Genomic DNA, 11,510 nt, shown 5'->3' with positions numbered 1-11,510 from the left:
GTAATGTAGACCTATATTTTATATATATATGTATATATATATATATATATATAATATTGTAAAGGTCAAAGTTGATTTAAGCAACTAAAATTAAGGAATATATATAAAAGATTAAAATTTGGAGAAGTTACAAGAGATCAACCATATGAAATAATACTTATTTTACAAGTTGAATTGAAAAGCATCAATGACAGCTGGCCATATAGAAAACCAAAATATTCCATCATCCTCCAAGAAGGTCAAAAAAATATATATAATGGCAACTAATTTAGTCAATAATATTATTTTTTGTACTCCAGTCATTATCCCATAAATAAAAATAAGGAATAATTACATCTTCATATACTTAAATTTTAGTGTAATTATACATAGATTTTTTGTAATTTAAAAAATTATACCTAATATTTTTTATGTTTGCAAATAAAATAAGATTTTGCAACAAAATTATAGTTGCAAACTTTTCCATGAAAATCTTGTCACAAATGTCGTTCCAAAATATTGCAAAACTTGTGGCAAAAGTCGTTGCAGGTCTCGTTACAAAATTTGGCGACGCAATTTAGAGCGAAATTTTGTCCCAAAAAAGTATCCCGGCCAAGATTTTCAGTGACCGCAAAATTCATATTGCTATAGCACCGGTACTTACTAATGTTTAAAGTTGTAAACAGAATTAATTACACAGCATAAGAGGTACTTTTGTAGTAGAAAATATATGTAAGGGAATAATATTTCGCAAATTTTATTGTTGGGGGATCATTCTTTTTTAATTTGAATAAGAAAAGTTTAAGAAAAACTAGTATGGAAAAAAAATGCATTTTTTGTTCTATAACTTTGAAAGAATGGCACTTTTAGTTCACTTCCATTTCGATTTTACAATTGAAATTAAATAATGATTTTCTTTAAAAGAAAGAAAAGAAAAAGTAACGAAAATTTACTTGCTGACGGATTTAGCTAGCTAGCATTGAATTGTTTAAAATGTATATTTAACAATAAAAATTTTATTTGTTAATTACTTAGCTAATTTTAACATCAACATTTCTTATAATTATTGAGTTATTTTCTTAGGGTGACGGTGGAAAAATGAAGCTGGACTGGATTTGGCCATTTGTTTTTCTAGTGTGCTTCAGTTTACACAAAGACATAATCACAAGAGAAATTGTCTTTTCAGTAACTAATAAAAACCGAAACCATCTTACCTTTAGAGCCAGGGTGCTTCTCATGTCCGATCATCCGCTGAAGACTTGATACAAATTTGAAGGTAATCATCTCCATTGCTTTTCTGTTCCTCTGCTATTCTCTTTGCAGAAGAGACAAGAGAAGGGTTGCAGTCAACTAGCTCAATCATTTCAAGACTTGAGATCTTTTTAATTCCCAGAGGAATCCGTTTCAATTTGTAGCAGTCCCGAATGATGAGGCGCTCAAGCCACGGGAAGAGCCCTCGATACCAGTACTCCAGATCAATGTCTTCTAGTAGTAGAAATTTAAGTTGCAGAAACTGACAGTCATATGCATTCCACACCGGTCCCCGGAAGGCATGGCACCGCAGTTTGAGCACTTCAAGATTCCGCAGTTTAGCAATAGTACTCATGTATTCCCAAGGAAATCCGAGCCCACTCAAAGTTAACTTCTTAAGACTTGATGGGAAAGCGGTAACAGGTGGTGTCGGGACAACAACCCGCAATCTGGGATTAGGATTTAGAATGACACATTTGAGTGATTCAAGTCGTCGGAGATATCTAAGATGGTCTAAGCAGCACAAGGGTTTAGCAACATCTAGAGTTAAGCCGATTTGAATTCCTAATCTAGTTAGATTCGGGATTCTTTCAAGAACCTCTTTGGTACAACTGTGAGCACTAATTCCTAAGAGTGTTAACAGATTTGGTAAGCAAGCGTCCTCTAAACTAGGATTTGGTAGGTCACTTCCCATGACTTGGAGATGCTTCAATTCTTGCATAGTCCACATCTCCATAGGGAGACACATTCGAGTCCCCCCGAAAGGTAAGATGGTTAGATATTGATGGACAATCAAATACTGAAGACTCTTGAGTTTGGATATGGAAGCAGGGAGCTTTCCGTTATAAGTGAAGGCGAGGAACTTCAACTGAACTAGTTTTACCACCTCAATTGGGAAACCATAAAAACGAATTGTAAGTGCATTTAGTACCTTGAGCAAACCAAAACTCAAACACACCGGTACTGGGTATGGATGGTGAGGACCGACACAAAGGAGAGAACATGCATCTGAACTGGATGTCATCGACTTGTACACATCCTTGATGCCAAATAAACCATTGTTATGAATGCACAGCCGGAGTTGGCTCTCTATACCTTGATTAGCATAATGATCTACAACATGGAAAAACTTTTTCTTCCTAGCTTGTTTAATACAGAAGTACCTAAAGACAAAATGGACCCTACAGGTTTTAGTTTTGCCCCTGGAGCCCTGCTGGCGGGCCAGAACAACGTTTGTGAACACAAGGTTCTCCAGACAGCTTCTTGCAAAATCTTTTGAGGGAGAATTTTGTTCAACAAATCCCTCGGCACACCATAATTGGATGAGCTTGGAGGCAAAAATCTCACAATTATGTGGAAAAATTCCCATATAAAGAAAGCATGCTTTTAAATGTTGAGGTAAGTGCTTGTAGCTCGAATATAGTACCTTTGAAATTTCCTCATTTGCACAATTGAAAACTGGATTTTCTTTTTCTGCTAGTGCTACCTCATTCCAGTACTCTGGCGTCCTCTCGGCTTTAGATAGCTGCTTCCCTACCTCAATGATTGCAAGTGGAAGTCCTTCACACCTCTCAGCAATCTTCTTTCCAGCTTTCTCAAGTTGAGGAGGGCACGAGTGCTCTTCGCCAAACACCGTTTCACGAAGAAGGTGCCAACTTTCTTTTTCATTCAAGAACCGCATTCTGTGAAGATATTTTCTACCATTGGTCGCATAAAAAGCTACCATTTCTAGCCTTGTTGTCAGCACAATTCGACTTCCTTTTCTATTAGTTGGAAAGAACCTTTTCAGCTCAAACCAGAGCTTCCCGTTCCAAATGTCATCCAACACAATTAGGTATCTCATCTCCTCCAAACTACGGCATAGATACTCGCCTAATTTCTCACTACTTTCTGCGTGCCTTCCATCAATCCCATAATCCATTTGAGCTAGAATACCTAGCAAGATTCCCCTTACGTCGTACTTTTCGCCTATTGGGACAAATGCACAGCAGTCAAAGTATTGTTGTACTAACGGATCTATATAAACTTCATTGGCAAGAGCTGTCTTACCAATGCCTGCCATCCCAAATATTGAGACAACTTCTAGATCGCACGTGTCTCTTGTGAGCAGAATTTTGAGTTTATTCAACTCATTATCGAATCCAATAATCTTTGACTTCTTTCTATCCAAAAGGACCTCAGCAGTTCTTGAAGATACAATGGCATCATCTTCTTCAGTAAGCAACAAGTTGCTAAAGTCGGCCCCGATGATCACCTGCACCTTTTGCACAAAGAAATCGATCTCTTCCTTCACTTCCAAGGCCAAGTCTGGAGACAGCGTCGACGGATAACTGGTCCGACCTGTATGGATGGTTTCAGATTGTGAGAGAAATTGATCCAGTACATGGGATTCAAGTACATCTTCTAATCTGCATACAATCTCTCTGATTTGCCTTTCCAGAGCGTTCACCCTCTCGCTGTTTCCCGAAGTAAAAAGCGGTGTTCGTAGAAATTGCTCTAACCGCTTCACCTCCTTGTATGCGGACGCTGTGGGTAAGGGAGGAAGAGAAGAAATCAGAGGAGAATATGGAAGGCCCTCAATCGTCTTCCTAAGAGAAATGACAGCAGCATAAGCCATCTCTGATTTCTTAAGCTCCCTCACACCTGATCACACAAACACCAAACTAGGAGAAACTTGCGTGTGTTTCGTGGTGTTGGAGTTTAACTACTTGTACACCTCATTACAGAAATATTGATATACATGCAATGAAGTGCTCCTGTTGTCTTCAAATAAATATATGGTTGCACCCTCTTACCTTATTTTTTGTAACATTTTTCCCCTTGGGATGCCAGTTTGGTGTAACATTTGGCCCCTCCAATGTCAGTACATCAAATAAGCGTTGGAATATCATCGAGGACAGCTAGCCATATGGACAATTATGATGGTACCTAAGTCAACAATATTATTTTTTTTATGATACTCGACTATCACATTCAATTAATTTAATTGAGGTGAAAATCATTATCTCTTGAGTATAAACTATTAAAAAAATAAGCCTAATAACGACGGAATTCTCGATGGATTGATGAAGATTTTGTAATTACCAACGGATTTTTTTTCGTCTGAAAAAAATTCCAAAAATAATTTTATTGAAAAGAATTGTAAAAAAAGTACGTCCAATAGATGAATAATGAAATTAATAATTTTCGACGGATTTCTTGATGGGTTTTGCAGCATTTTCTTCTTTTTACCAAAAAGAATACTGAATTTCAACCACCACTCCAAGGGAAAAACTGTTTGAAAATTTATCAAAAAATTTCCGACAGTACCATCATAAATCTTGAGGGGATTTCCAGTGGTTTCCATTGTAAAATCGTCCAGAATAATATTCCGTCGGCTCTTTTAGGTAGTATTTTTCGATTGTTATCTGTTGAAAAATCCATCGTAATTTGTTTATTTTGTAATAGATTTTTTATTTGCAATTAAATGTAAAATTGAAGACAATTAATTTTAAGAAAAATATTATCAACAAATTTAAAAATTGTACTTTGTACAAGTTTAGATCAAATTAACAAATACCAAAAGAAAAAAGAAACCAAAAAATAAAATCCTAGTCTTTCAGGAGATTGAATCTCAATATTACTAGGGTAATCGGTCGATTGAAAGGAAAATTAACATTATTGCTATGTAAATTGAGCTTCAGCCCAAAAATCATCCAACAGTGAGGTTGGGGGGATACCCCCCTCGGGAATAGAGAGACTGAATGGATGGATTCAAAATAAATATAATTTTTTTTATATTGATCAATTAAATTTAAATATGTCACATTAATTATGACTAGTTCATATTAAAGTATATTATGTTCAAGTTCAATAAATAATTGAGTCCAAACTACTAAATAATGGTCTTTCGGACACTACATGCATACAACAAGATTCAAGTTCTAACTCCAACTATCGTCACAAAGCTCCGCAATTGCACGTCTGATCCTTGCATTTTTAAACCCTTGATACCATGTTTTTAATATACTACAAAATCAAACAATGGCATTTTGGAGAGAAAAAATCAAGAAATAATATTCATTTTCAGATATTCTAACATTTCTATTTAAATTTTTAGAAATTTTATCTGTCCATAGTTTTCTACTTTTTTAATTATGTTTTCCAAATTTGAATTCGTGTCATATTATTTTAATTGGGTTGCATATCTAAATCTCTTTTAACTAATATGAAATTATAGGGTAAATTGTAGTTACCTACTTTGGTGTATAAACATAGTTACAAAAAAACTCTCATTATTGAAAAATTATAAATATTTAATTTTTAAATAAAAAATAATTATGTAGTCCTTAGACAATAAGGTAAAAATTACTATTTTATCCTGGTTAATTTTTTTTTTCTTATTTGAAAAATATAAAAAAAAAATCAAAGATTGAGTAACGTAAAACATTCATAGGATATATTAGCCATAAAAATATTTTCTTTTTTAAAAGAATATCAAATTATAGTTTATCATCCAAAAGGACATCAATTCATCATGAAAAACTAAGAAGACTAACGGAGTGGGCTCGTTGCTAAACAAATAGTAAAATGAGAGAAATATTTATAAATTTTTCACTAATAAGAAGATATTTATAATTATATTAAACTTTATTGGAGGTGCATCTTTGTAATTTACCCAATAATTTTTTTAGTGAGGTTGCACATAACTAAGAGAAAGTAGATATAATATTTATTCAAGATCATTTGAATAGATCTAAAAAAAAATTCTAAAATAAAGTCTTATATAATATATTATAGATATATATATGACATATATCATCAATGAAACCACATCAAGAATATACATATATATATATATCACGAGAAAATATATAATTTCATATACTTATTTGATAATGAGTAGTTGAATAAGACGATTATATAAACCATGAAAAATAATAAAGAAAAGTGACGTTAATTAGACACCTAAAAAATATAAAGATTGAAAGTTTATGTAAGATTTGAATGTTGATTCGGCATGATAATGATGGAACAATTTGTACTAAAATTCAAGAATGAAACATAGTAGGCAGCAAAGTCAGTGATGAAGAGGTTTTACTGGAGTTGAGAACCACCAAAGAACAAAACCACAGACAAGCAAGAGCAGTGGGATGAGATGAACAGTTCTCTGTCCTGAAGAATTAGACTTTGGACAAATAATATCCTTCTTTCCAATATCATCATCAAAATTGAGATTTCTGCTGTTGTAAGTGCCCAAAAACTCCTCAGATGCTAAGCCCTTTGAAGCAGCTGGGAAGAAGCTAACCATGAACTCCTCAGATCCTCTGCCTGAACCATAATTCGTCGTCGTCGACCGATGCATATTTTTGAGAGTGAATCAACCTATATATGCTTCTTGTAATAATAAATTTATAGGCCAAAATGTGAAGAGGAAGAAAAGAGAGAAAGAAAGTTGTGTATTTGAGGGATGTATTCCATCTCACTCCATCCAATTAAGTTAAGGTAGTGTATGGTTTCTTATTTGAAAAATTATATATTTCAAACACATTTCACTATTTTGAATAAAAATATATCAAATCACTTAATTATTACGTTTTTCTTAACACATTTAACACATATCAACTATAATCATTATATTTTTATTTCAAATCTAATTACATACTCTGAGAAAAATTTCATTTCAACCAACTCATTTTATCTCATTTTTTCCTCACTGGGATGAGATGTGATGAAATCACGAGCACTCACAACTAAAATCTTCGTCAAACAAAGTGTTTGTATCAATTATACATACAAGAGTTGTTAAGTTAAAGGGTATATATACAGTTTGTCATATAAAGTTTTATATTTTATATCAACCTGTCATCTCAACTTTATAAAATTTGCAAATTGTCAAATAAAATCATTTTCGATCAAATTGTTTGTTAGAGAAACATCACATGCAGTGCACATGTGATACTTAAAGACAAATATGATGTTTGCATAGAATGTAGTGCACTTTCAACTGAAAATTTGACCAAATCTCATAGTTTGAAGACTTTTTTGGATTATTATAATATGAAGAGATTATTATGCCAAATACTCTAATATTTTATTTTATCATACACTTTAAAATAAGATTCCTCATCTCTAAACTTTTAAAATATCTTATAAAGTTTAGAAACTTATAAAATGTATAAACTTACCCACACACCCTTTAAGTCGAGTTTGGATTAAACTTTTTGATATGTAACTTATTTGGCTTCTTTTTTGTTTTTTGTTAGTGTTTGCCCCAGTCTAGTACATATAATTGTAGGGTTTGGCAGAATGTAAAAGCTATGAAATTTAATTTTGTTAGGCGCACAGTTTGAATTATGATCCTCATTTCTAAATGAACTTTCTGAGCATGGCCTTATAAATAGTTCACTGCTCTACTAGTAAATTTTTTATTTTATTCCTCATTTAGTATTTTATATTTTTATATTTATAATAGATAAATATACTCTATATGAAATGAAGAGTGTAACTGTGATCATAAAATATTCTTTGAAAATTATTGTCATTTGATAAAAAATTGCCATTGACTAATGGAAGAACTAGTGATCATTCTGTCAATAGTTTATACGAAATGTTGAATGAGGTGTAAAAATCAAAGTTTATGATTTTCTTTCCTAGAATCGGTATATTTTCCATTCAAGTCCTAATGGAATTGAGTATAGTTATAAATAGAGAATTCTTGGAGGGGCACGAGTGTGATTTTTTCAAAAAAATGAAGAAGTATGCTTTTGTTTCTTTAAATTACATTTAAGTGTAATTAATCCTATATTTTAATTTTATTCTATTTATTCTACATTAATTAAATATATATATATATATAAAGTCAAATGAACTAAACAACACGTATTTTATATTTATTTTAATGTTAGTTCAATTTCTTGAAAAAAAGAAAAACCACTTTAGAAATGAATTCAAACAAAACCCTTACTTAACTCTTTACTCGATATCCATGATTTTTTAGTCAATAATTAAATTTAAAATCTCATAAATATATTTAAAATTTTGCATTGAAACCTCTCATCGAATTTGTGAATATTTGTCCATTAAAGTATTGCCTCATTTTATATCATTTATTGTAATTTATTTTACTATTCTTAATTATATTAATAAATTGATCGGATATTGACATATTGACTGAATCAATGAATGCTCAATTTATTGAAATTCCAAATAACATAATTTTCACCAGAATTTTTCAAAATTCTAGCAATTTGTCCCAAATTAAAATTGAAATAAATTTTTAATATATGTCAGTCATGGTTCGAGCCCCGTTACATTTCTAACAGACACTTTAATGGACTGATGTGCCAAGCTCACCACTATACTAAATTTATACTATTAATTTAGTGGAATGAGCTTAGAAAATTATGTAAACATACAAAATTTTGTTCAAATATATCTCATGGACCCATAACTGTAATTTATTTAAACTATATTAACTACTAACATCCAATTTATATTGCGACAAAAAAAAAAGTATTACGCCTAATTTTTTTATTTTTTACAAGCATGTAGTTAATATTTTATTTTAGTACAGCACACGCATCAAACGTGCCCGACTATATATACTATTTTTTAAGCGTGCGACCCCTAAAATTTGATTGACAAAATGTTTATTGATAAAAATCCTTCAAAAATATTTATATATTTACAAGATATTCATTTCTTTGATCAATTAACTCTTTTAATAATTTTTTGCTCATGCACATTAGATATTAATTTATTTTGTCAATTTTAACAAATTATTTACTTTATTTTTAATTTTTTATGTAATTATAATATATATATATATATATACTAAAAAATTTACATTATGCACACGCCCCACCAAGTATGACTTGATTGCTAGTGTACATAATGGAATTCGCGTACCCAAAAGTGACTTCTTGTAAGATACAGCAACAAACTTTAGCCACGAATCCCATAATTTATTGGAAGACATCTTTGTGTGATAAATTCTCCTACACTTGTGCTCAGGCAAAGCATCACTTGCTGAGAATCAGACAACTTACAGCAGCATTCTACGTACTATGCTGCACATCGGTCGCATGACTTCCCCCAATGCCGCATTACATGCTATATAAGCCTTCTCAAACATTAACTCCAGATGATCAAATTATGACATGGATACTAAGAATTTGAATTCCCACTTCAAAGTATTAGCCATTACCCATCTACTACTCCATTGCGCAAATGCAGTTAGCACAGCAACGAAGCCCGACCCCGACAGGGGAAAAGGCGAATGGCAGCTTCTGCTGAAGAACACTGGTGTAGTGGCAATGCACATGGCCGTAACTCATCGAAACACGGTCGTAATGTTTGACCAGATGGGATCAGGCAGGTCGGGTTACAGATTACGGAAGCGTCATGATGGAACGAGATGTCGAAATGTGCGAAAAGACTTTAACGACTCATCTTGTTATGCTCACTCAATTGAGTATGATGTGTTGAGGAACAGCATTAGGCCTCTCAACATTGAGACGGATACTTGGTGCTCGTCAGGTTCTATGTTGAGCAACGGAACGCTGATCCAAACGGGCGGTTTTGGTTCCGGTTCAAGGAGGATACGTTACTTTAAGCCGTGCCAGAATCACCATTGTGATTGGAGAGAGGGGAGGAAGCTTTTATCAAATGAAAGATGGTATGCTTCCAGCCTGAAACTCCCGGATAAAGACGACAGGGTGATCGTTGTTGGTGGGAGAGACGTTTTTACTTATGAATTTGTGCCGAAAAGATCGCCTAGCGAGAAATCTTTCATTCTTCCTTTCTTGAGAAAGACTTATGACAGAAATGAGGGAGGGAACAATCTCTACCCCATTGTCCATCTTTCATCTGATGGCCATCTGTTCATGTTTGCCAACAGGGACTCCATCCTTTTCAACTATAAACGAAACAGGGTAGTTAAGAAATTCCCAAGAATCCCTGGAAAAGGATCAAGAAGCTATCCAAGCACAGGCTCCTCAGTGATTCTCCCTCTACACTACAATGACGGATTCCGGAAAGTGGAAGTAATGATATGTGGAGGATCGGCAGCCGGGGCCTTTTCAGCAGCCAAACAAGGCAGATTCTTGAAGGGCTCAAGAACATGTGGAAGAATGGTAATCACAGGCAACAACCACAAGTGGAAAATGGAGAACATGCCAGGGCCGCGCCTAATGCACGACATGATCACTCTCCCAACAGGCCATGTTCTAATCATAAACGGTGCCAAGAACGGGTGCGGTGGATGGAACTACGCATCAAATCCTTCCCTCCAACCTTACCTCTACAACCCCAAGAAAATGATAGGAAGACGGTTCACGATCCTTAAGTCCACCAAGATAGCAAGAATGTACCATTCGTCGGCCGTCCTATTACCTGACGGAAGAGTTCTTGTTGGGGGCAGCAACCCTAACAACAAGTACACATTCAAGAACGTGCCTCACCCGACCGAGCTCCGGTTACAAGCATTCGTCCCGCCGCATGTGGGGAAGGAATCCAACGGGAGAAGGCCTCAAAATGTGTCCATATATACAAGTGGGAATGATGAAATAGTGGGATATGGGGGACGATTTCATGTGAAGTTTTTATTGAAGACAAAGTTGAGTAAGATGCTAGCCTTCACCGCATATGCATCTCCATTCAACACTCATTCAATCTCTATGAACCAGAGGATGCTGGTGCTCAGGTGCAAGAACATTAAGAGGACAAAGGATGGATGGCTTAATGCCCTTGTGGAAGCTCCTCCTTCTCCTAAAGTTGCACCTTCTGGCTATTATATGCTTACTGTTCTTCATAATGGGATCCCTAGTAGATCCCACTGGATTAAGTTTACACATACTTGACCCATCACCCCCCCCCCACCCCAACAGATAAGAAATGATGAATAACTTGGAATAATGTGGTTGGTATGCTGTATTGCTATATGGAAATGACACAATGGCAGTCCCTTTTTTGTTTTTTTTTTGGATTTTCCTTTTGTAGATCAGTTGTATAATTATAGTATGGATTATGTTACGACAATATAGAGAAAACTTCTCATTCCAAATGGGATTTAATTATCATAATTTAATAATCTTATATACTTTTCTTAGTCATGAAAGATTCAACTCATTTAGCGAATACACTATACGTATCTTCCATCCTCAAACAGGTACCGGTCGGCGAATCGATTGTCAAACAGAAGGACCCTAGAATGGGAATAACTCAACTCTTCGGTAAAGATATTTCTTCATGAGCATACCCTAATCTCCGTAGCTTCTCGACTATGGAAATAACGCTTA

General features: G+C 34.1%; 2 protein-coding genes across 2 annotated transcripts; one reads left to right on the top strand and one right to left on the bottom strand.

Annotated features, from left to right (window-relative positions):
• On the bottom strand, window positions 380–4,061 carry LOC105168701 (putative late blight resistance protein homolog R1A-10). Its single transcript, XM_020695837.1, has 2 exons — window positions 3,280–4,061; window positions 380–3,198 (listed from the first exon to the last, which is right to left on the bottom strand). The coding sequence occupies exons 1-2, from the start codon at window positions 3,845–3,847 to the stop codon at window positions 1,214–1,216; spliced, it is 2,553 nt and encodes an 850-aa protein (XP_020551496.1). The 5' UTR covers window positions 3,848–4,061; the 3' UTR covers window positions 380–1,213.
• LOC105168562 (aldehyde oxidase GLOX) lies at window positions 9,349–11,191 on the top strand. Its single transcript, XM_011088698.2, has one exon. It carries the CDS (start codon window positions 9,372–9,374, stop codon window positions 11,070–11,072), a length of 1,701 nt encoding a protein of 566 aa, XP_011087000.1. The 5' UTR covers window positions 9,349–9,371; the 3' UTR covers window positions 11,073–11,191.

Source organism: Sesamum indicum, linkage group LG8 (assembly GCF_000512975.1).
Source record: "Sesamum indicum cultivar Zhongzhi No. 13 linkage group LG8, S_indicum_v1.0, whole genome shotgun sequence".
Lineage (NCBI taxonomy): Eukaryota > Viridiplantae > Streptophyta > Magnoliopsida > Lamiales > Pedaliaceae > Sesamum > Sesamum indicum.
The sequence above is the reverse complement of the archived record's forward strand: the minus strand, read 5'-3'. Positions and strand labels throughout refer to the sequence as shown.